The sequence below is a fragment of the Phyllostomus discolor genome, chromosome 4, assembly GCF_004126475.2.
Source record: "Phyllostomus discolor isolate MPI-MPIP mPhyDis1 chromosome 4, mPhyDis1.pri.v3, whole genome shotgun sequence".
NCBI classification, from domain to species: Eukaryota; Metazoa; Chordata; class Mammalia; order Chiroptera; family Phyllostomidae; genus Phyllostomus; species Phyllostomus discolor.
The window spans coordinates 199,695,068-199,721,006 of record NC_040906.2 but is presented as its reverse complement, the minus strand read 5'-3'; the positions used below and the strand labels follow the sequence as shown (position 1 = coordinate 199,721,006).

Sequence of the window (25,939 nt, the reverse complement as noted above, 5' to 3'; positions counted from 1 at the left end):
CCAAGGTTAAGACAGGTGATCATTTCTCTTTCATGGGAGTTGTGCTGAGATTGGTAGCAATTCTCTGGTAGATTTTAAATGTGATTTATCACGAACTGGTCAAATTTCTTATACGAGTTTTACCCAGTTAATCTGCATTTCTTTAAAGAGAAGGAAGCCAAAACTTGTGCACAGTTTTATCTGCCTTATTCACCACCTCTGAAGAGAGGTTCATGTCCACCTCCCCCATGCTCCTTCACTATGTTAGAATTAGCTTTATTGTATATATGTGTGTGTATGTATATATACGTGTATATATATATATATATATATATATATATATACTATATAGGTTTACATAACATATATCTTTCAAAATCTTTCAAATTTTATATATACATATTACACTTTTAACTATTTCTATTCATGAAGGAGTTATTTCCCATGGAATAAATTAGTTCCAAATCAGAGTTGTGTTTTATATGAAATATATAGATGAGCAGAACAAGAGACATTTTAAGAATGTTTCTAAAAGCTTCATGTGGATGACCTCGAATGCCAGGCCATGCACTGCATTTAAAATGCACCCTGACATCACCAAGTCTGCAACACAGCCACATCATAAACCACAGTGGATCTGAGGAACCAGTATCTCTCTCTCTCTCCCTTCCCCTCCCAGGACCACGCAGCCGAAGTAGAGAGCAAAAGGGGGCAGTTGCACAGTCTGCAGGAGCACCTCGCAAAGCTGGCCGCGCTGAGTCGAGCCGAAGACCTTCACCTCCTGCAGAGCAGAGCAGAGGACTGCGCCCAGCTGTTCGACGAGGCCTGCCAGGTGGTGGCGAGGCGGCAGCTGGCCCTGTCCCAGCTGGCCGAGTTCCTGCAGAGCCACACCTCCCTGTCAGAAGCTCTCCACCGGCTGAGGCAACGGGTGGAAGCAACCAACAGTATAAACAAGAAACAGACCGATTTATTAGAACAAGACTTAAATGCTGCGATTCGAGATGTGAAATCATTAGAATCAACTGCCGTCAGCCTCGATGGCATCCTTACCAAGGCCCAGTACCATCTGAGGTGCAGAAGTTCTGAGCAAAGCACTTCCTGCAGAGCTACAGCCGGTCGCCTCTGCTGTGAACTGGAGAGGATCCAGAACCTGCTGGGAACCAAGCAGAGTGAGGCAGACGCCCTGGCGGCCTTGAAAAAGGCATTCCACGACCAGAAGGAGGAGTTGCTGAGAAGCATCGAGGACATAGAGGACAGGGCAGACAAAGAGCGATTGAAAGAACCTACTCGCCAAGCGCTTCAGCAGAGGTGAAAGGAAGCTTTTAAAGCCGGTTGTCTCATTTATTTTTTATCTCCTCTGAAATTACCTCTTGTAAAGAACTGGTAGTGCCATGTTTAGTAACTTCTCTTTTTAAAATATTTTTGGGATAAAATGAATGACTAATTTGATACTTAAGAGGTCCTAAAATTTATCTGTAAAGGGCTGCATATAAGCCACTCTGAGATCTTATTGACAAGAACATATAGATTTCAAGTACTATCAGTTTTCAAGCAATTTCTAACTCACAGGAGAAGGGACTCGTGTTCTGTAACAAGAATGACAGCAGAGCCCTCAGAGCCCTGACTGGTGTGGTGCACTCAGCTGATTGAGCATCATCCCTCAGAGCCAAAGGTCACCAGTTCGATTCCCATGAGGGCACATGCCCGGGTTTCTGGGTTCAGTCCCTCCTGTGGTGCTTACGAGAGGCAATTGATTGATGTTTCTCTTGCACATCGATGTTTGTTTCCCTCTCTTCCTCCTTCCTTCCTCTTTCTCAATCAATCAGTCAATCAATCAATCATCAATAAATCCTTAAAAAAATAAAGAATGAAGGCAGAGGAGGAAGGGAGTGGTTCCACTAGACTTGTTGTTCTGGTGGTAAAGCTGAAGGGATTCCTCGCTAGTGGCTGCTAACCCTCAGAACAGACTGGAGCGAACTGGTTAGTTGAGATTGAGTGACAGGGGATAGGAACAGAAAGCGGTGTGAAAGGTTTCTCCCACAGAGAGGAAATGGAGATGGTATCTGGAGCTTGGTGAGGTGATAGGCTGCCATTTGAGCTTTGCATTCACTCACTTAAAGTGAAACCTGTCAGCTCGGCAGAGTGGGCTTCCCTAGCTACGTCCAACTGTTGGCTTAGAGGTGTGGAGAAGGCAAGAGACGTGGGTTTAAGCCAAGGTGGAGGCTTGTCAAGTGCATTCAATAGAGAAGCTAAGGGCTCAAGGGTATTCTCCTGCAGTAAATTGCAAAAGTAATTTTTCTCCCTAATACTGAAGTCTTCTTTTCAATCTTATTCATCCTTCTTGATAGAACTTTGTCCTCGCTTAGGTTCTCAGGGTCACTTTCTCTCCCAGATTTTCAGGGAGCAAACAAGCAGCTGGAAAATATTGGTAGCAAGGCACCCTTAATTGATAAGAGTTACATTGACCCTGCCAACTCACTTTCTTTCAGTCAGAATCAAACACTGATTAACAATCGATTCATTGATTAATGGCTCCTGAAGTGACACTCATGGCGGGCAATAAATTATCTGACTGGTTTAACAATAAATTTACAAAAAGGAATAAGATGTGGGAAAGACAAAATAGCCTCCAGAGGAAAGAAAGAATGAGGAGCCAAAACAAAGAGAAAACTACTTACCCAGGATATAGCGGTGGGATAGGTACCACCAGGAGGCCTGACCTCTTGGGCCTGCTCGGGGCAGCAGGCAGGAAGTCCTAAAATTGCCAGAGAAGAAGGCCCAGGTTAAGTTCAAGAGCCCTATTAATACCCACATCACTGAACTCACCAAAGCCACACAGAGGCTACTGAAAACGTTGCCATGAATGGATTGATCTATTAAATTTCAGCCCTACTTATGTTTCACTGTGCAACCTTGGGCCAATCATCTCTCTTGTAGCATGGAGTTAAGGACAACACCTGCTCCTAGCCCCGTGTTATGGGAATTCAATGGAATAATGTCTATATGCTCATTTTATAAACTCCACAGCACTAAACTAAAAGGCAAGAATGAAAAGAGTCCGTGGCTGCCTCTAAATGGCCACTTTTCACAAATACTCGAACGTTAATATGTTAGGGACAAAAAATGAACATTTTCTCTAGGTAATCTTCAATAAAGCATGTAACTAAGTTTTTTTAGATATATATTTACTATTCAGCTTGATAAGACTATTTTTATTTTATAAAACTACTGTGATTGTTAAATATTTTACAAGAATTGGACCTCACAGCACAAAATAATTTCATACAAATACTTTGCAATAAGTAACTCACCTACTTTGCCTATAAGGTCAACCTTAGTTTTAAAAGTCTTATACCACCTAAGGATAATAGAAAGAGAACCCAAATTTAATAGAAGGTTGAAGGTGCACAGTGAGACTGACTAAATGTTTTCTGAGGTACACTCTGAAGTATGCCAAGTTAATTTTGAAAGCATCTTTATCCACTGACCTACATTAATTGTTATGTTAACAGTCTTTCTAGCTCTCTGTATGTGCACTTTGGGGAGAGGAAATGTTGGTTTGCTACTCTTAGTAAAATACCATGTTAATTCACAGGTTGAGAGTCTTCAATCAGTTAGAAGATGAACTGAATGCTCATGAGCATGAACTCTGTTGGTTGAAGGACAAAGCTCAGCAAATCAGTCACAAAGATGTCGCCTTTGCACCAGAAGTCGAGAGGGAGATAAATCGCTTGGAGGTCACCTGGGATGACACCAAAAAACTAATTCATGAAAAGTAAGTCAGAAAACTTCTCCGTTTTTTTTTTCATTCCAACCTATCTTGGCCCATTGCCTGTGGATTTGCATGGGTGTGATCAAGAATTGAGTATCTTTTGCCATCTATAGTGTTCTGTGTCTCTTCAGTAACACTAAAAATTTAGTCTTACAGAACTTGATTGAAGAAGTGGCTTTGAGATTACAATTACATGTGAAATTCAATGCTTAAAAGCAGGGATTGTCAAGTTACTAAGTACTACCTTGAGCATCTTAACCTCTGATTTCCTTTTTTATTTTGTTTTGTTGTACTTGTTTGTAAGCGAGGTATGATTGCTATAAGGTAAAATTCACTCTCTTAAATGTACACCCTTAACCCGTATGGCAAACTCATATAGTGGTATAACTAGCAAGTTTCATATTAACACCACCACCGCCTGAAAAACTGTCTCACCTCCTTGGAGTCAGCCCTCCCCTCATTCCCAGGTTCTGGCCCCCATTGGTCAGTGTTTGGTCTCCACCGTATTTTCTTTCTGAAAATTACATAGAAGTGAATTCTTTCCAGTTTGGGTGGTTGTATAAATAATGCATCTGCAAATGTTCGTGTTCAATTTTGTGTGTGCATGTAAGTTTTTATTTCACTTGGGTGAATACTTAAAAGTGAAATGCTGGGTTGTAGGTTGAGTGTGTGTTCAATGTTGTGAGAAGCTGCCAAGTAGTGGCACCATTTTGAATTCATACTCACCTGTGAGAGTCCCCAATAGTTTCACAGTCATTTTCAGCACCTGATGTTATCCAGTTTTTGTCTGTTGGCCTGTTTGACATTATAATAGATGTGTAGAGATTGTTCATTCTGTTTTTAATTTTATTTTCCTGGTAACTAAAGATATTGAGCATATTTTCATATGTTATTTGCCATCCATGTATCATATTCACATTGGCCTGTTCAAATTGCTATTTTTTGGATTGTTTGTTTTCCTATTAATAATTTATTTTTTAATTTTTTTTCATTACCATTTATTGCCCTTATACCCTTTTCTACCTCCACCAACTCCCCTCCCTGCACAATCACCACATTGTTGTCCATGTCCATGAGTTCTTTTTGGGTCAATCCTGCCATCCCATAAAGCTATCTGCCTGCACTCTATTTATGAGTCTGTCTCTATTTTCTATTTGTCTGTTAGTTCAGTTTGTTCACTAGAACAGAATAATAATATGGTATTTGTCTTTCTCTGGCTGGCTTTTTCACTTAGCATAATGTTCTCCAGGTCCATTCACGCTATCCCAAAGGGCAAAATGTTCTCCTTTTTTATGGCCGAGTAGTATTCCATTGTGTAAATATAGCGTAGCTGCTTTATCCACTGATCTACTGAGGGACACTTGGGCTGCTTCCAAATCAGGGCTATTGTAAATAACACTGCAAGGAACACGGGGAACATATTCCTCTGTATTAGTGTTTTGGGTTTCTTCAGCTAAATTCCCAGAAGTGGAATCACCGGGTCAGAAGGGAGATCCATTTTTCATTTTTTGAGGAAGCTTCATGCTGTTTTCCATAGTGGCTGCACCAATCTGTATTCCCACCAACAGTGCAGAAGGGTGCCTCTTTCACTACATCTTTGCCAGCACTTGTTTGTTGATTTATTGATTTTTTATTGAAGTCATTTTTATGTCAATAGCATCTTGATCAAAATCCCAGCAGGATTTTTTGTAGAAAGTGACAAGCTAATTCCAAATTTTATATGTAAAGCCAAAGACCTAGAACTATTACAATTTTGTACAATTTTACACCTGTACAATTTTGCAAAACAATTGGAGAACTCATACTACCAGCTTTTAATGTTGGTATTGGCTAAAGGGTAAACCTAAGACCAATGAAACAAGTAGCGTGAAGTACACACACAGACATGCTCAACTGATTTTTGACAAAGGCAATTTGATGGAGAAAGAATAGTCTTTTCAATAAACTGTCCTGAAAAATTGGATGTCTATAGGCATTAAAAAATAATATCTTGTATGACATAAAAAGGCCTTTTAAACAAAATTGAGAGCACCTTATATGCTGTAGACAATTGTAGGCTCTTGTTAATGAACTCACATTGCACAAACTTTATTCCATGTTATTAAACATTCTGTTAAGTTGTCCTTTATTAGAGGTTGCACAGTATTTACTTATAAGAATGTATCAGTATTTATCTAATTATTGACCTTTTTAAAATTTCAGTTATTTCTATTTTTGCTCCTATTATACATAATGGTATAAAGAATGTCATTTTACTTAAATCTTATAGTATATCTCCTCCTTAGGAAAAATTCCTAGAAGTAGAATTGCCTGTTCAAAGGCGTCTGACTCCTATAAATAAAAACTATCTTCTTACTTTGAAAATTTTCAGGGGACTCATATTCGATGAAAATTTGAATCATTTAAATGGAAAAGGAAATCTCATATGTACTTTAATTACTGAGTGGTGTTTTTCCTTGTATATTTTTGGTTTTGTTTCCCTTCAGTACTTACCATTATGAATAATTAATTCATGCAAAAATTTTTAAAAAACAAAAATTTGGTGATATCTATATAAGTTTGAGTTACTCGGAACATATATGGCATCTCTGCTTGTCATTGGGGTCACAGATTTTATGTTAATGGCTGTGTGCATTTTTCATTCATGAGAATATTTTGGACATTAGAGTTAAGTAAGAATGACCAGTACTCTTTTAACCTCAGTAGGTATAGACATGGTTTTCTCTTGATTCCAGTATCCATCTGTGAACATGTACATACACATGAGGTACCTTCATAGGGAGCTCTTCCCGTTCCTGATACACAGCAGTGGATGACATCTTTTCTTTGATCTTTACAGCCAGGGTCAGTGCTGTGGGCTTATTGACTTAATGAGGGAATATCAGAACCTGAAGTCAGCTGTATCTAAAGTTCTAGAAAATGCCAGCAATGTGATCGTAACCAGAACTACTATCAAAGATGAGGAGGATCTTAAATGGGCTTTCTCCAAGGTAATAATTCAAAATGCATTTACTTTAATAGAACATTTCAGTTAACCTACTTTTTTTACTCATAGTACATTCTCTACACAAATTTGCTCAGTATACTTAGGTGTACATAATTCATGCAAATAAGCTCAGCTTTTTAAAAAAGTACTGATATCTTAGGATTCTAGAAATTCAAGAAAGTTATATATGTTTGTGTAGTTTATTATTATCACTACTTTCTATATCAGGTCATCCATAAATTATATGTCTTAGAGGCAATGGTTTTAAACTCTTATCATTGATGATTTTATTAATTAAGGAAGCATTTATGTCCACAGCATGAAACTGCCAGGAACGAAATACATAACAAGCAGAAGGAGTTGGATAACTTTACCAGTAAAGGAAAGCAGTTGTTATCTGAGCTGAAGAAAATTCACAGCAGTGATTACACGTTGGTGAAAACCGACATGGAGAGCACCGTGGACAGATGGCTGGACGTAAGCTCATCATCTGCAATTCATTCACCTTTAGGAAGCTCCCTCCAAGGCAAAGGATTATTGAGAGATGCTAAATGCAAATATGACATTCTGAAGGAAAATAGTGTGCACATAAAGTTTAGAAATAGTAAAAAAAATCATTCACTTTATTTTGTTAAAACTTACTGGCAGGTTTTCTAGAATTTTATTTCAATCATAACAAATTTGTAACTGTCTTCTCAAAACTCTGGGATTATGAATAAAAATAAAAGAATAATTTATAGCCATCCTATAGACAAACTATGATGTATAATAATTTAAATGAGGGAGACTCTTTTGCATTGAGAAACATGAGACTTGTAGTTCACATCTTTGGGTTTTAGTTTTTACTCTGTCATTTACTGGTTCTGTGATCATAGGACAGGCCACTTGATCTCTCAGTCCATACATATTTTGCATTGTTTTCCAGCTCAAAAAAAAAATCCAGTGATTCTGTTGACCCCTGTTACCAATATCAAGGCTCAGAAGTTAAACCTATAATGGGTTCCCTTGCTTAAGCCAGATTGCTTAAGCCGGACATTAACATTTGCATACTATCATCATGTAATTTGGGGACTTCAGAAAATCTTTTTTTTTAAGTAGAAAATCTTATATTGATCCATTTTTAAAAGGACATTCTTACTATGGGAAGAATATTGAGCAGTAACACTGCAGGCATGCCAAATTGGTTAATCTCCCATATGTTTACTTATTCTATAAATATGCTCAAGACTAATTGTGCCCCTTTTATACATCAGCATTACAAATAAAAGGGCTTACTGTATTACTTTCAAAAATAAACACAATACTGCCCTACATGGATTTCTACCCTATAGAATTCAACCTTAGAGTGAGTTATGTTAGAATAAACCCCTTTTGGTTAGTTTTCCAATTTAGTCTCAAATGTCTCAAAGAGTCAATCACCTCTCCCAATGACAGAAACAATATATACAATAGCACTTACTTGAGTCCGATACACTAGTTAGCTGACAATAATTTTTATAAAACTTTGCTTTTTGGTGAGGATATAATTTTCTTATCAAGGAAGCATTGACATTTTTAGTATGGTGGTGGGGCAAAGAGCATTATTTTAAATCCTCAGACTATTAATGATACTGTTTCCATTGTCTGCTTCAGATGTTGGAGAGAATTGAGGAAACCGCTGATAGGCTGAGGGTAAGCCTGTCCCTTTGGGAGGACGTTCTCTCGAGTAAGGACGAGATCGAAGCGTGGTCCAACACTTGTGTTCCACGGCTGGCCGACGGCATCAGCAACCTGGACAACAGCCTCCGGACAGAGGAACTCCTGAAAGAACTTGAGGTGAACTAGCTCCACCTTCGTATGTGAGCCTTTGGGGTATCATGGACCAGAATGTGAAAAAATGTGTCTCCTTTTTAAAAAGCTCATTCTTCCTTTTGAAATACATATGAGTATAAGAAAACTCTTTTTTAAAAAAAATTCATCTATTCTTTTATTGAGTTTTTTTTATAGATTTTATTTATTTATTTTTAGAGAGGGAATGGAGGGAGATAGAGAGACAGAGAGAGAGAGAGAGAGAGAGAGAGAGAGAGAAACATCAATGTGCGGTTGCTGGGGGTTATGGCCTGCAACCCAGGCATGTACCCTGACTGGGAATTGAACCTGGGACACTTTGGTTCCCAGCCCGCGCTCAATCCACTGAGCTACACCAGCCAGGGCAAGAAAACTCTTAACTATCTTTTGCTATTTCCTTGAAAGTGAACCTATGTTGTTGTTGTTTTCCCCGTTCATCTGAGAGTATGGTGTCTTCCAACTGGAAAGCCAAATTGAAAGTATTTGTAATGCAGCAATATTCAGTATCTATTTTTTTCTTCATTCAAACAGAATGTTTACCAAGGAGTTACCCTATGCTGAAAACTTACGCTGGGAGCTTCCTTTTCAGAAATGGAAGAAAATAGAGATTACAGTGTCACAGGCTCCCTCAGAAAGGAGCCTTTTAATGTCCTAATCACTGATTTATTTAACCTCCTTTTACTCCCATTTTCCACATCCACCTAGTCATTCGCTCATCAAATGCTTAATGAGCACCTCAACTATGCCAGGTACTGTTTTCAATGGGAACTATAGCGGAGAAAGAGACTAAGGCCCTACCCTCATGGGATTTACATTTCAATATGTCTTATGTGCAAAATGTCAAGTAGCCATTGGGCTATGGTGGAAAATGAAGCAAGGTGAGGGGAAGTAAACAGAGTGGCAAAGGTAACCCGTTTCACAAAGCACGTAGGTGACGGTGCTCTTGGTAAAGGCAGAACCATTGAGTGCCACGGCGCCCAGCGCGGCGCCTGACATACATGTGGACAACGACAGGTATGTGAGGGAATACCTAGTCTGAAAAATATATGGTTAAGTCATCGGTATTTCCTACCTAAGTTAGTGAGCTGTGTTTGACCCAAAGAACATTCTAGAGATTATTCCTATTTCTAAGGGCAAACAGAAGTAGGGAAGGGCCACCTTAGACCCTTTAATTATCTTTGATGTCAAATCACCGTACCAGCTCAGACAGTGGCGTGTGCTGGAACAGGGCTTGTGCTGCTCACAGAAGTCAAGTGTTGTATTTTCAGAAATTTTATGAGCCAGTGTTACACACAACCGTTCTTAAAATTTATTTGTAAATAAGTTAAATTCACTGTAGTTTATTTCTTTATTTTTTGACAATGAGGATACATTTGTGAAAGCTGGGGACAGTTAAACAAGAGCTTAGCCTTACCTTCCTGGGAAGTCAGAGAAGAGAGGGCTTTGGGGGCAGGTCCAGGGGACTAGCCACCAGCTGCCCACTTGTGGCCTTCATGTTTAAGAGATGTGAGCCCATGAAGAAAGAAGTGGGGGGAGGAGATGGGAAAGGGGACGGTGGGCAGGGCCTCCAAGGGGGAGTGGTTTTGTCCTTTGCCTTGAGCCTGTATCTCTCTCTTGCAGGCAGGAGTCTTAGGGGAGCTGTCAGGGGAGGCTCAGTAGAATATTAGTTCCCCAGATGTGTCTCCTCAGGGTCACGGTCTCCACTGGTTGGGTAGCCTCTCCCCCTCTGGCCTTTCCTCCCTGGAGGTAACATCTGGGAGGGAACAGCTAGGCTCAGTCATAGCTCAGCTCCCAGGCTGGGGAAGCAGCAAAACTAGGTGGGCGACGTTCAGAGATGAACGATAGTTTAAAATGAAAGTAATACACACTCCAAACTTAAAACTTCTTAGTTGTTATTCTATTACCGCCATCCGGGCTGTCCCGTTGACAGCTCCTGCACCTGTGTGGTGGACACGCTGTGGAGTGGTGTGCTACTGTGGAGCTCGCCCAGCCCCACGCGTGGTGACATCATGTTGTAACTCAAAGTGGTGCTAAACGCTACAAATCAGGGTCTTTTTGGGGGGAGAGCCAGTTGTTAAACCCACATATAGTATGTGCCCATTACTGACCTCTGGGATCCAGGAGGCCAATGGGCGTCAGTCCCACGTTCACTATGACCAGGCTCAGTCGCCCACAGAGATGGCTTGTATGTGGCCGGCTGTGAGTGTGGCCCACACACAGAGCTAACACAGTCAGCGAGCTGGCTGCAGCCCAGCGCCTGCGGTCGCACGGCCACTGCAGCGCAGGAAACACAGTGGGTGTGGCGGGGGGATGCTTCACTGTCCAGGCTGCTTCCGGAAAAGGCCAGTGGGCCTGACAGCCAGTTCATCACATCGACCTGGGTAAGTGAATTACTTTCTGGATCGAAGGCACCAGGAGGTTTGTTAGTGTCCACGGGCACTGAAGTACGATATTTGACTTGAGAGGGATTCTTGAACTATTCCTTCGTGTGCCCAAAGAACTAAAAAAAAGTATAAGGGTCTAACTCGTTCGGTAACGAACCTTTGATATTTATGCTACCTTTTTGTGTTGGTGTTGGTGCAAAAAAAAAACAAGGCAAAATATTGGACATCAATCTCCTGATCAACCTCATTTCTGTGTTAACATCTTTTAAATTTTTACTGGAAAGATTTCTGGTGACGTGCATACAGTTGGCACTAACTAGGCATTTCCAATGTGTACTTGCTTCGAAATGCTTCTTCAAGTTTGTGCTGCCATAGTAACCCGTGATGTCAATACTCATGAATAAATGACAGTTAATGACTAAAAATTCCCACTTACTCAAGACTTTTGGTTAGCTTTCATTTTTTCCAGGAGCACTTTCTCCCCAATAAAAGAGGGTGGGAAGAGAGAAAGTTCCTTACACTCCCTCACTTCCCAAGTGAAAGTGTCTGGTGACATTTTTCCACATTCATAAATACTGACAATGATCAGAATATGAAAAAGAGATTATTTTTAACCTTGGCTTAAAGTTGGAGCATTTGGACGGTTAACTCTTGGAATTATTAAATGCCAAAAATAATACGTGAATATTTGGGTTAGTTATGCTTTTCCCTTTTGCTTTTATCTTGGCAGTCTGAAGTTAAGAACAAAGCATTGAAATTGGAAGAACTTCATTCTAAAGTTAGTGATCTGAAAGAATTAACTAAAAATCCGGAAACACCACCAGACCTTCAGGTAAGCACTGAGCCGGGTTTCTAATAACGACTATATCCTAGACTCTCTGTCTTCAAAAAGTACTGATATTCTGTGCATATTTATATGTTGAAGTGCCTGTATTTTGATTGTTTTGAGTGGCCTGCATCTCAAAGTCATCTGGGGTGAATGCCCAAGTGTGACCTCTGGCCCAGAGGTGAACTCTAAGAGAAAAGAACAAAAGACAATATCCGTGTGTGTGACCTGTCACACTATCTAAGGAAATTTTCAGGGGAGGGGGGCGGGTGGCGGACCTCACCAGCAGGAAGGCAAAGAGATGCCCCAGGTTGCAGAAGGAGAAAGCGAGGAGCCAGAGAGAGTTGCACTGGTTGCACCTGGGGCACCTCACCAGGAGGTCACACAAGTGACGGGAGCCTCACAAAAGCCCACAGATGAAGTTCGGCCCATGAGCAGAGAGAATGGGAAATGTCACCAGGCTTAGAAAGCCCAGTAGCCAGTTCCCTGCCCTCTTCCTACCTGTCGGCGCCTGCAGGGGTCAGGGCTGTGCATGGGGAGGGGATGGAAAGCAGTGAAAAAGTACAGAAAGAGGTACTTGGCCGCTTTCTCCACTGCTTGCTTCCTGTTTGCAGTAGATCTGCACTGGGGCAGGATAAAAGTCACCTTTGATTTCCAAGTTTTGATTATCAAATGGTTTTGGGTGTTTTAACGGTGGAACTGAAACTGTTTGCAATTTATCATGACTATAAGTCCTTTTATTACCTGTCGGGCCAGAGAAGGCAGGGACCCTCTCAAAATAAATCATCCAGGAGGAGAGAATTAATCTCCCTGAGTATTTAAAAGTGGGAGACAAAAAGGAAAGTGCTTTAGGATGGTTTTGTCCAAAGTAGTGGTTACATAAGGGCAAAACACTGTGAGCGTTTCCCAAAGAGGGTAAGAAGGTTTTCCGTCACCTGCTTGGTAACACTGCCCGAGTCCAGCTCTGCCTGCGAAATGTCTCGTGTGTTCCCTGGAACCTCAGGCTGCCGCTTCCACATCGCGTGTGAACGGTAATCCTTACTCTTTCCATTTCCCCATCCCTTCAAGTGTTTGGCAACTTGTCCCCACTGATTTCCCTTCTTAGAGAAAGTGAATGAGCGTCCATGGTTAGGCGGATGTGTTTTTGTTTGTTTGTTTGTTTGTTTGTGTACAATCAAGCCACACATCCAGGAATTCCCGGTAAATGTCTGGCTTTCACAGATTATAATGAATTCTGGCTGTCTGTTTAGTTTATAGAAGCAGACCTAAGGCAGAAACTGGAGCATGCCAAAGAAATCAGTGATGAAGCCAAAGGAACCTTGAAAGATTTCAGGGCCCAGAGTACACAAGTGGAGAAATTCATTAACGACGGAACAACCTGGCTGACAAAACTAGAGGACTCCTTGGTGCACTGTGCCCAGACCGGGACGTGTGAAGGGCTGAAAAAAGTGAAGGTAGGTAACAAACTCTCATGAAGTGCTTACACTTCGATGGGAATATTAGTTCTCCTGCTTTGTGGTCACTGTACTCCAATTATAACCTCTGCTCTCAATTACCTGTACTAACCCATGGCACAGCAAAGAAGCAACAGGAAAAGAACTGAATGCAAAATGGGTAATCTAAAAACAGCAAAGCATGCATCGCTATAGGGCCTGCTCAAGGCTATACTTTATTATTATTATTATTATTATTATTATTAAAAAAGCAACACCTGTAGAGGTATTTGAACTTTCGAACTTAAATGCCAAATGTTTTTTTTCTCATTTAATTATTTTTATGGGGCAGTATAACTGCTTTTATACAAAGGAGGATATATATATATATATATATATATATATACTTCTAAAATTGAGAAAACATCCCACTTTTATGTCATTAGGTTCATTTTCATAGATGACATTCTTGATCAGCTGTCAACAAAAATGATCTGGTCTCTTTTAGCATATTTTCTTTCTGTACTTGAGACTAAGGACATACATTTTTTAGTTAACTACTTGTGCCTTTGTTGTGACCTTGGACCCTTGTGGCCCACTAATGTGTGTGAACTTAGGAGGGTGAGTCCTTTAATAGTTTCTAATCAACTGACTAACCCCAAGCTCATAGCTGGCATCCATAAGGACTTACTCATTGTGTTCAAAACCCTAGACTATAACCCAGGTCTTAGCTACATCTCAACATCTGTTACCAGTTGTTCCCAAGGAGAACTGGGCAAAATTCTCAGAGTCAACACAGATATATCACAAACACTCAAAAAAACAACCCCACAAGAGCGCATCCATTACCGAGTGGATTTTGATAACACGGATTCCCCAAGAGAAGGATCATCATGGAGTAGGTCGCGTATTTCTCTTAGATGCGAAGAACTTCCTTCATGGCGTACTTTTGTTCTACAGGACATACAAAAAGAACTTCAAAGTCAACAGAGCAACATCAGCTCCACCCAAGAAAGCCTCAATAGCTTGTGCCGCAAGTACCACTCAGCCGAGCTGGAGCGCCTGGGGGGCGCGATGACGGGGCTGACTAAGAAACACGAAGCCGTCAGCCAGTCGTGCTCCCGAACACAGGCCAGCCTGCAGGACTCGCTGGAGAAACACTTCCATGGTGAGCTCTGACAGGCCTTTGCACGAATGGTTTGTTTACAAGAAAGAATCCAGACCAAATGCTCTGTACAAACTGCCAGCAAACGTTTGCAAAACTTCCCAGAAGAACACCATGTTAAATTCATTTGCGCATCGAGATTTGGGCAGTAAGAGTGTTATACTTGGGCTCCCACCATGAGCAGAATTCTTCCTCTTTCTCCCCAAGAAACTCCACCGTTTTGGTGATTGGGAATTGCATCTGGATTTTCGACATATAGCTCTTTTTGTGTGTGGAAAATTACGTCCACTGCTTCAATGAAGGGACAGTAAGCTTGGATATTAGGAGAGAGTGTAATTCAGGAACGTGCCCGTCCCAGGAGCCTGCCTCAGTTTCCCACACGGCCAGAGCCTGTGCTCTGATGTGGACACATAACGACTCTCTGGTCAGCTTGGGGGAAAGAGGAGAAGCTTCCTCCTTTTGCCACAAAACGGCTTCCACACCCCTAAAGTATTTCTCCCCTGCATACTTCCATATTCAGGCAGTCAATTACCTTTCGTTACCAAAAGAAAGAAATAGGAAGGGAAATCAGACATTTAAGGACTATAAATTTCTTTACAGTCTTTTCTCTGAGGTAATGTCTCAATTCTACCATGAGCAACCATGGTTATAAATCATGCCGTACCATATTCTAAATGCTTATTTTTATTTTCTTTCTGGAATATTTTGTAAAGTACAGTCCAATGGGCTGAAGGGCAGAATTAATTCATGATAGTTATCTTGGAAGTTCTTTCAGTGTTTTGGATGCATTTCTCATTTTTGTTACTTTCCAAAGAGTCCATGCAGGAATTCCAAGAATGGTTTTCTGGGATAAAAGCAGCAGCGAAAGAATCATCAGATAGAACTGGTGACAGCAAAGTCCTGGAGGCAAAGCTCCATGACCTTCAGGTATGAATGCTGGTGTTGCTTTTCCTTTTTCCCCCACCCACACTGCACTCGAGGGCCTTTGGGTCAGGCCTACATCATCTCTTTCCCCAAATCTTTTTATTTTACTCAGGCTTTTCTTTTTCCATCCCTGATTAGATTTCGTGAGGCATAGGAGATAGTATGAAAAGCAAGTTGAAAAAATATTAGAGCTACAGAATTTCTAGATCCCTTTCGCCTTTTAGCCTATTGACGGTTCTTTGGAATGCACTCAAAACTAAACCTAATTTTAATTTCTGTAGCAGTTAAAAACATAAATAGTTACATCTATTTTACATCACTATCACGGAGGAGTTTTAAAAAGAAGATATCGCTGACATCATTCGTGCTTTTTAACAGCCTGTGGTCTAAGTTTGGAGCTTAGATGTATTCAAATTAAAGCAATAGATATGATAGATTGTTTAGGTTTTATGGACTGTGAAAAATGTATGAATTCAGAAAAGAGAAGACTACTGTGAAGTCGAGTTAAGGAATGATTGAAGACTAGGTTCGTACTGAGTTTTGGCTGTTTTTTAAGGTAACCTCAGCAAAGCACTTTGTTATCTATTGAAAAAGAAATATTTTTAAAGATTTTATTTTTTTATTTATTTGTTTTTAGAGAGAGGGGAAAGGGGAGAGAAACATCAATGTCTGGTTGCCTGTCACCTGCCCCCTACCAGGGACCTGGCCAACAACCCAGGCATGTGCCCTGATTAGGAATCAAACCAGTGACCCTTTGGTTTGTAGGCTGGTACTCAATCCACTGAGCCACACCAGCCAGAATATGAAAGTAATTTTTTTTAATTAATGGGAACATGAGGACTTTGTGGCCTAATCGGTGATGACAACAATTATATAGATAACTCATTAGCTGTCAGGGTAGAAAGATCACTGGAATATAGGAGGTCAGTTTTGCAGGAGGCAGGGTGAATTCAGGTGTGGGGTTGTCCCCTTTAAGGCTTGAGAGGCAGTGAAACTACAGAAAAAAGCCTGAGTAACAACTGCAAATGCCATGCTGCAACTCGGGGGAAAAGACGGAACTGGCACAGCAGTTCAGGCTCCAAGGTTCTTTGCTCCCCTGAAGCCACACTCATGCATACGGTCTCCAGAGAAGAGGTGCATTCCCGGAAAAGAAGGGAGCTGGAGTCAGGATATGGTGTGCAGGGCGGGTCAGAGGGGGAAGAAGGGTGGAGGCAGTCCACCAGTTAGAAGATGCCACACTGTGCATGGAGGTGGAGCCTGGACTAGGTCGGGACATGGCGAATGGGGAGGGGCTGAGAACAAGCAAGACCTTGACAGGAACACCCTCCCCTCCAGGCTAACATTGCTCCTGGCCTGATTCTCAGTGGTTCCAGGGATGGACGGGCTGGCCTGTTTTCAGTTATGAGCCTTGATTATATCCAACTGTCTACATCATTCTCACTCCAGCCTACTTAGAGACCTTCCCCCTTTGGCCCCTGTTTTGCTTCTCTTGCTCCGCCATCTCAGCTCAGAATTGTTATGAATGTCCCCATGCACCAGGATCTTTGAATCATAGCAAACATTTTATATCCCTTTTATTTCCTGAAACAGAACATTTTGGACTCAGTTGGCGATGGGCAGAGCAAGCTCGATGCTGTGACTCAAGAAGGACAAGTTTTGTACGCACATTTGTCTAAGCAAATTGTCAGTACCATTCAGGAAGAGATTACAAAGGCTAATGAAGAGTTTCAAGCATTTCTGAAACAATGCCTCAAAGACAAACAGGCCCTTCAAGACTGTGCTTTAGAACGTGAGAGGTAGGTTGTCTTCATGTAGGTAGGTTTCATCATTCACAGAATATGTTTTCAGTGACTTGGAGAAAAAAGCTGTTGTGAATAAAAAAATCTTTGAAATTGTGAGTTTACATTGTAAAGCTTTGACTTTAATTCTAGATTCCTGCTGGGACAATAACTGGTTGCTCGAACTATGGCTTCATTATCATTTGGCTTTATTTTCCATACAGAAAATAGAGGAATTATATTTACTAGTCACTGTAAATGACATAAATACAGGATTTTTTTTGTCTGTTTGAATAAATCAAGATATTAGAGCTTTGACATTCAGGTTTTATATTATCTAAGTATTTTTCTTGTGTCTACTTTTGCTGGGTTGGAGTGGCAGACAACATCCATTGAATTTATGTAAATCCAGATTCCAATCAGGAGGCGATGTCAACGTGGGTGAATATAAATGAGAAAGAAGGGGAAAGAAACTCTTGTTGCCAAGGGGAAGGAATGTCAGTATAATCAATATGCCTTTCTGGGGGTAGAGGGCTGAGCTTGACTCTTGTCCATACTTCTCAGAGAACTCAAACTGTTTTCAGAACCGAAAGCCCTGTGCTCTTGTACCACATTCAGATCCCATAAGACACAAAGACACAGAGAAGGCTTGCCCTGTTTTTCACAGAGCTCCCACAGCCTCAATTACCCACTGGCCCCAAGTCAGGATATAAGTAGTAACACACAAAAAGTTAAGTGCACGTTGTCTGGGAATGTAATCTTGCTGGTTTACCAGGTAACCAAATCAGCAAGATAGGGTGATGCATTTTTGTCCAGATTGCAAGAGAAATTTTCATGATTTGTCCTTTTGTAACTAAAATAAGTGATTATTTGAGTGGGCTTATTGTTAAGTCTCCTTCTACTTGAAAATTCATGAGATCTCAATTGCCATAGACACTGTGACCTCAGATATTAGCATTGATTACCATGAGAACATAAGAATTTCTCTATGGTGCTTTTTTCTTTTTTTTTTTTAGCTTTGAGGATCAGCACAGAAAACTGAACTTATGGATCCATGAAATGGATGAAAAGTTAAGCTCAGAAAGCTCAGGAGAGAGTAAACAGCACATTTCTGAGAAGAAAAACGAAGTCCATAGACTTGAAATGTTTCTGGGCGAGCTACTGGCTGCCAGGTATGGTGCCCAGAGGGAGTAGGTCCTTTCTCGACTCACGACTGTGTGTTTGCCTTGTTGGCTGGTTGTTTGGTTGGGTTGTTAGTGGGCGGGCTGGTTAGTTGGCCGTTGTGTTTATCAGTATCCCTGAATGTCTAGATCAGAAATGATTGTGCAGCGTTTTCCTGGCAGTGTGGTGCTCTGGAGACAGTGTAGAGCCAGGGGTAAGAAGCTGGGCTGCATCTTTGTCCCATCCCCCTTCACGCAACAAACTGGACAGGACACTCATTTCCTGTATTTCTTGCTATTAGCCTTTAAACATTGTGATGAGGATGATAATGATGTACTGTCTTCTCAGAGAATATTATGGAGATATAAGGTGGTTAACAGATACTCTTCATCAACACGAATGATGCTGTAGATCCCAGTTTCCACATATTCTTTATGCACTTCAGGCTCTGGGGCCATTTCCAATGGGCCCCCTTCTCACAATGTGCTTCGTAAGCCACGGGGCGTGCTCACTGAGTCTGACTGCCTTGGAGGTCCCTCCTCTCTACCACAGTATTTGTTTCTTCGTTGCTTCCAACTGAGCAAACGACTCTGGCTTCGTTCCCAGGCCAAGTTCTCTGGCCCAACTTTCAAGGCATCACTCCCTAAACTCATGCTTCACTCCTGACATTTTCACTTTGCATCAGGGGATGCAATTTGACCCAAAACTCCTTAACTCCCCATTTAAAGAGCAGACACATTCATCTGTGAAGCAGTAGGGGCTAGCACCCAGCCTGATAAATCAGGCAAACCAGATTATACCCATTCAGATTACACTCATTCCCTGTTCCACTGAGTCCTCTGGGTGGCCAAACATGGTGACAGTTCCTAGTGTTGAAAAACACACATGCAAACGAATGCACAAGCAGAACTGGTATTGACAGCTATGGCTGGTGTGCTAGTGTGATGACTACCATAAAATTTCCCTGGGATGCTTCGGTCCTGTCTCTGTGAGCCGTATCATGGGGTAAACATTTTTGTTGATTCTACATACCCCAACCCCCTATGGTGAGTTCTTCAAAGCCAGGGACCATCAGGACTTTATCATCTATATATTCCCATTGTCTAGTATAATGTCAGAAAAACAGAAAATTGTTTGCTGAATTAACAGAATAATAGTATCCTTCTAATTCTATAACTTTCTGAAAGTTACACTTCATTTTTTTTTTTTGCTTTTAAAATTTTGGATCTTGTCTAGGTAACATGTAATATGACCAGATCTACTTCTTTCCTCCTTCTAAACTTTTAAAATACGTTGACACATTCTTCTTGAGTTGCTACTCTCTGACATTCCATGACCAGATGCTGAGTCCTTAGTGTGGTTGTTCCTGGGTTCCTTCTAACTTACTGCTTCTCTGGACAATCCCAGGACTGGTCCCCCAGGTGCCCCAGCTGGGTCACCCAACTTCTCTCACTTGCTTGCTGCTTTTGTTTTTGTTTTTCATCATAATATTCCTAATACATACATCTCAGGGGAGGGGATGCTCTGTATTTTTTAAAAATATCCAAGACTTGAGACTCATTGATTTTTATCATCCATTAAGCAATTCTTGGAATAACAAGCGGTATCTGTTCCCTGGAATTATTATTTAACTCACGTCATCGCTTTGGCCACCTTCTTGTCTTACCAAAAAGATTCCAAGAATTAAACAATGTATTTTTGAGTAGATCTAGTAGTGTGTAAGTCACATATATCTCAGAGAGACCCACAGGATGCTGTATACACAGTAACTACTGAGGAAGAGAGGGAGACGGAGGGACCTTGTAGGGGACAGATTGTGCGTCATTTTTCCAGCACGCACACAGGTTTGTGTTCGGACATTTGCACTCTCCCCGATGGTGTCCAGGCGTCTCCTGATAGAGGTGCTGATCGGAATTCAGAACCTGTACAACAGGGTGAAGCCCAGCCCAGCCGCATGTGATCGCATTTTCCCTTGAGCTAATGAACATAACTCCACACTGAGATGAGCAGGCACCTCAGATACGAGAATGACACCCTTCGGCACACACAAAGTGGCCTTTTGAAAGAATTTCTTGTCTTGCATTTTATCTCTGCGAAAGATTGTGTTGGGTCCTGGGGACGTGAGATGACTGTATTAGCCCAGGCTTCTAAGGAAAGCCAAAGCCTTGTGCGTTGAGACAGACAGGGTGTGGGAGGCAGCAGAAGGTGCCTAGAGGTGGAGCCTTGCACGCCCCGCCCTCTCCGGAGTCATCACGAGGCTTTCTGAGGATGTGATGCCTGCACTGAGCTCTGAAAGGGGCGGCAGAAAAGGAGCAGAAGCAAACAGAAGGGTGCTCGCCAAGGAGGACCTTCTGTGTACGTATAAGACAGCAGAGTTTTACACGTATTGCTTGCTGGGGGTGTGTCAGCAAGCAGTTCTTGCTTAGAGCCTGGACCAGGACCAGGACCAGGGAGGGGCTGGGCCGTTTTCTGAAGTGCCCTCCTAGTCACACCCTGGGCTTGGATCTCGGCACAGCAGGGACTGAATCAGGTCCTCAATGGGCACGGACTCCAGGAGAAAGCCCAGGAGAAACAGGTGGCCAGGGCAGTCCCCACGCTCTTCATTTTAAAGCCATGTCAGCTATGAGCTCTTGTCTGGTGACTGCTCCAATGTCAACAATCATTTGTCACTCCCTAGCACTCCAGGCTGTCCGAGTTCATTTCTTTGTTTCTGTTTTCTTTAGAGAGTCTCTGGATAAGCTCTCGGAGAGAGGGCAGCTGCTTGGTGCGGGAGGCCACGGGACCGGGCAGGAGGGGCGCCTGGGCTCTCAGCTGCTCACCAGCTACCAGAACTTGGTCAGGATGACCAAAGAGAAGCTCCGGAGCCTCCAGGTGGCCCTGCAGGAGCACGAAGCCCTGGAGGAGGCGCTGCAGAGCACGTGGGCCTGGGTGAAGGACGCGCAGAACAAACTGGCCCTGGCCGACAGCACCGTCGGAAGTAAAGACACCGTGGAAAAGCGGCTGTTACAGATACAGGTGCGTGCGGTGCCGGTCCGACACGGACCGTGTCTGAACACTGACTTGATTAGGTTCGCAAATGTGTGAGCTGGGTCCTAGTCATCCTGTGAGCCTCTCCCTCTAAATGAGGATTGTGTGGGCGAAAGGGAGACATTGGGCAGAAAGGATTTGGGGGGATCCTTTTTCCCCCAGATAAAGGGAAGGAATGTTTTCCTTTTAATAGCTTTAAAATAATTTTTAATTTCATTTAGTAACTCTCCAACAAACGGTACGAAATGAACACCTACTTGACTCCAAGCACTATATGCAAGGTGCTGGGCACATGAAGATAAAAGTCAGTCCTGGCTTTCTAGGAGTTCAAGTCGGTGGGAGAGACCACCTGTAACCGTTAGCTGCAGTAGAGCATGTGCGTCGGGGCGGTGGGTGCAGCCCGCAGCGGCGTGTGGAATGCACAGAGGAGACCACCCGCCCAGGCTGCAGTCAATGGTACCGACCTTGAAGACAGGGCTTACTTAGCCAGGCAATGGAGGTGAGGGATTGTTAGGTTTTTGCCAAGCATGCTTTCATTTTCAAAATAATTCCTTTTTTACTCTAAAACTAAATTTCAGTCATGTTACAATGCCTGGGCAAGTAACCTGGAGTTTTCCAAGAATTTAAATAGGAAGTAACCTTTATTCCCAGACTCCCAAATATCTAGTTCGGTCAAGTGTTCGATCGCAGTAGGGTCTAGACTTTGTTGTTGCCGTTTCCGTTTCAAGGTGAGCAAGGTATTGTCTACCTTGAGTCTCATGGGAAATATCGTTGTTTTAAAAAGTATCAGAAGGCTGTATTATTTCTGCTGACACGTATTTACTCTTCTTTGACAGGACATCCTCCTGATGAAAGGAGAAGGGGAAGTTAAGTTGAATATGGCCATCGGCAAAGGGGAACAGGCCTTGAGAAGCAGCAACAAAGAAGGCCAGAAGGAGATTCAGACTCAGCTGCAGACCCTATCGGATGCGTGGGCCAACGTCATGAGCTCCTCCATCCGTGCTCAGAGGTACGGAGCCCCTTTCTAGGGTTTCTTTGCCCAAATAAAACCCAGGGGCTGAGTAAAATGGTGGAGCAGTGCTGAGGGTACCCTGTGGGGGACTGACCAAGCATATTATTTTCACTGGTTGTACGCTTCCTTGTCTTTGCCTAGATTGTATTTTCTGTAGTGGCGAAGACTGGTTTTTATTTGTCTGTTGTGTGTGTCTATTTGTCTGTTGGGAGATGCAATATTTACATCTCCCATGGAATTTTGTATACAAAGTGGCTCAGTAGAATGCACCTTTTCCATTCATTAAAGCAAGGATATATGGTTTTGAATAACTTTAATGTTTTCACTTTTTAAAGAAGCATAAGGGAAATTAAGTTGTTGGCGACTGTGGAGTTTAAGGATTCATCTTTTCCTCAAACCACAGCCGTATCACCCACGTTGGGGTTGTGGGAATGTGGCAGGTGGGGAGGGTGGATTGCCATGGGGACGGGGCATCCCTGGCGTTTAGTGACTGAGGCCAGCAAAGGGAGCATCCTTCAATGCGCGGGCCATTCTCACATGAGCAACAGTCAGCCCGCTGCCCAGGGTGCCTGCAGAGTCCCTGTGGAGAAGCCCTGCCCAGGAGCTGCTGCGAAAATAGACAAGACACTGACCGTAGCCTGAGTGGTGTTGTCACAGTTATATTTCTGAGTGGAGGATTTCCACCTTCCTCCCTCCTCTCAGAGGATGCGCAGACAATTGGGCTGGCTTGTTGGACAAATGACTGTCAGTCAGGGTTATATGAAAATACCTTCCAGGAGCCATATTCTGAAAGTTGTAGATACTGTTAGACCACCAAAGAAGTGTGTGCTCGCTGTGATCGAAAGAAATAGATAAATAAAAGATGAACATCCGTCACAAAACAAAACAGCAGACTCTGCAATTATTCACTGCCATGTAAGACACTGATGGTAGAAGAATGCAAGGCTTGGGGTGGCTTCTGGGGAGGTGAGATTTATTTGGAGTTTCTAGAACACTCTTTGAGGGAAAGATAAGACTTTTAGCATATGTGATAAGGTTCCTATTGATGAGAAAAAAAACAATTTGAGAGAATGCTGAAAGTACATTTCCCACAGACATAATTCCAGGATTATAGGGTTGTATACCCGGGAAGCTAAGAGGAGCCACTGAAGATGAGTTTAGACTCGTTTCAAAGCTGACTACTTGAAAGCAGGGGTGTCCAACCCCCGGCCCACGGGCCGCAGGCAGCCCGGCATGGCTATGAATGCAGCCCAACACAAAATTATAAATTTACTTAAAACACTGAGATTTCTTTCTTTTCGTTAGTGTTTGTGTATTTAACCTGTGACCTATGACACCGCTTCTTCCAGTGCGGCCCAGAGACGCCAAAAGGTTGGGCATCCGTGCTTTAAAGTTTTAGAAGTCCAGCCAGAAGAGTCTTTCACTTGACTAACTAGAGAGCTATTTGGTCGACTGTTACATTTTTATTATATTTCTTTCTTTTTTTTAGATAGAGTATTTTTTGTGGGGTTTTTTTTTTGATAGAATACTGAATTTTAAATTCTTTTTTAAGATTTTTTAAAAATTTATTTATTTTTAGAGAGGGAAGGGAGGGAGAAAGAGAGAGAGAAACATCAATGTGCGGTTGCTGGGGGCCGTGGCCTGCAACCCAGGCATGTGCCCTGACTGGGAATCGAACCTGTGATGCTTTGGTTCACAGCTCACACTCAATCCACTGAGCTACGCCAACCAGGGCTTCATTTTTATTATATTTCTTATATTATAGATATATTTAGCCTTCACCCTTTCATCCATTCAACACTAAATGTTGTGAATATGTATCCCTGAGTGAAAATCAATCTGATGACATTATTTAGCTGGGAAGATCACCCTAAATTTTAAATTCCAGTCAATAAATAATTGCCATCTGATTTTAATAAGATAAATTGAGCCCCCCAAAAGGAAGAGTGGGTACGTTAAAGTTGAACTGATGCCCCGGCACTGATTTTTAACGACATAACACATATCTTTGCTTATTTCTTTAGGACAGTTACATTTGGAAGACAAATCTCCAAATGCATAAATGGCTACAGCATCTCACTTAAACTTTGACGTCCATTCACTTTCCCTTAAAGAAATTGTGCTGTGGGTCAGAGAAGTAGTGTTACTCCTGGCACTTAAACACGGCACCTTCCCCACTTCCAGCAGCATGCAGTGTCGAAGAGCTTCACTAAGCCAGCCTTGAGCACAGATTTAACATTGTTCTGCACAAAATATTGAAGGGCCCAAATGTGTAGCAAATTCCATGGCAGTTTTTAAAGTGGAGCTGCTGTATAGTAAATAACTGAGCATTCTGGTTGCTTGAATGTGGCATATGTACACACGGAAAGGAAAGAAGGAACTTGTATTGTTAAGTGGAAGATGCAATGTCCTAAATAAAACTATTTAACATTGGCACAACAAAAGAAAAAAAGCTTACATGGATGCAATGCCCTGCTAATTGGTTTCCGGTAGAGATGTCACGATAACTTATTTTCATAATATCCTCTCCAGCACTTTAGAGTCTGTGATTAGCCAGTGGAATGACTACCTGGAGTGGAAAATCCAGTTGGAGCAGTGGATGGAATCAGTAGATCAGAAAGTGGAACATCCCTTGACGCCGCAGCCAGGTCTGAAAGAGAAGTTTTCCCTTCTGGACCACTTTCAGTCCATCGTCTCTGAAGGGGAGGACCGCACCGCGGCCCTGCACCGCCTGTCCGCCCAATCCAGGGAGCTCTACCAGAAGACGGAGGACCAGTCTTTCCAGGACACAGCTCAGGAGGAACTGAGATCACAGTTTAATGATCTGATGACCGTTGCCAAGGTTAGTGTTCTCTATTGAAGAAAAAACTTCAAGGCTCAGGTAAAGACTACCCTGTGGGTGGAGTTATTGGGGAATTAGCTGCTCTAACACTATTGGTACACTTAGTGAACAGATATTACATGAAGGTAATTTCTCACCTGTGGACGTCCATGAACTTTTCCTGTCGGCATTCTTGAGATTACGTTTGCTATTCTGCATTTTATGATTTTTCTCTGCTTAGAATGTTAGTCAACCCATTTGGGGGAGAAAAATTGTTGAGCCTCAAATATTAGTGTTTACAAGTTCTTTATCTTTTGCTGCTACTTATATTTATTGTAGCAAATTCAAGTCTATTTACCCCCCAGGCTTCAATCATGTACAAAACGTTGTTTCATTCTCATCTTAGCACAGACTCCATTTTTCTCTTCTCCAAGATGTAGGCTCCTTCATGTAATATGAAGATGTTTTTCAATTCTCCATCTGAATCTTTGCTTTCCTTCACAATTGCTTTTGTATATTTGTGACAATGTGAAAGAAAAGAAGGGAGAGGGTGGGGGTTTTTTTTTACTTTTTTTAAGTTTTTCTTTTGAGGACTCTGTATTATTAACAATTATTAACATATGTATTTGCTTTCTTAATTTTTATTTTAGTAGTGTTTAAAATAAAAATCAGTAAGACACACATCTGAATTCTGACATTGTCACATTTTGGATGTGTGACCCTGGGACCATTCCTTGACTTCTGTAACCTCTGTCAGTGTCCTTTCCCATAAAACAGTGATAATAAAAGTATCACATCACAGAGCTGTTGTGAGGATAAAATGAGCAAATGCATTTAACATGCT

At 42.0% G+C, this 25,939-nt stretch overlaps 1 protein-coding gene across 13 annotated transcripts in view; it reads left to right on the top strand.

Moving 5' to 3' along the window:
* SYNE1 (spectrin repeat containing nuclear envelope protein 1) overlaps positions 1-25,939 on the top strand; it is a 433,377-nt gene that overhangs the window by 189,823 nt on the left and 217,615 nt on the right. For all 13 annotated transcript variants that reach the window (XM_036024918.1, XM_036024914.1, XM_036024915.1 and 10 more), the window contains 14 exons: positions 659-1,287; positions 3,575-3,754; positions 6,591-6,741; positions 7,056-7,214; positions 8,370-8,552; positions 11,679-11,780; positions 13,025-13,228; positions 14,168-14,375; positions 15,187-15,299; positions 16,887-17,092; positions 18,091-18,246; positions 20,959-21,250; positions 22,099-22,271; positions 24,807-25,116. In XM_036024918.1, coding sequence (XP_035880811.1) covers positions 659-1,287; positions 3,575-3,754; positions 6,591-6,741; positions 7,056-7,214; positions 8,370-8,552; positions 11,679-11,780; positions 13,025-13,228; positions 14,168-14,375; positions 15,187-15,299; positions 16,887-17,092; positions 18,091-18,246; positions 20,959-21,250; positions 22,099-22,271; positions 24,807-25,116 — 3,066 coding nt within the window. The remainder of the gene's footprint in view (positions 1-658; positions 1,288-3,574; positions 3,755-6,590; positions 6,742-7,055; positions 7,215-8,369; positions 8,553-11,678; positions 11,781-13,024; positions 13,229-14,167; positions 14,376-15,186; positions 15,300-16,886; positions 17,093-18,090; positions 18,247-20,958; positions 21,251-22,098; positions 22,272-24,806; positions 25,117-25,939) is intronic.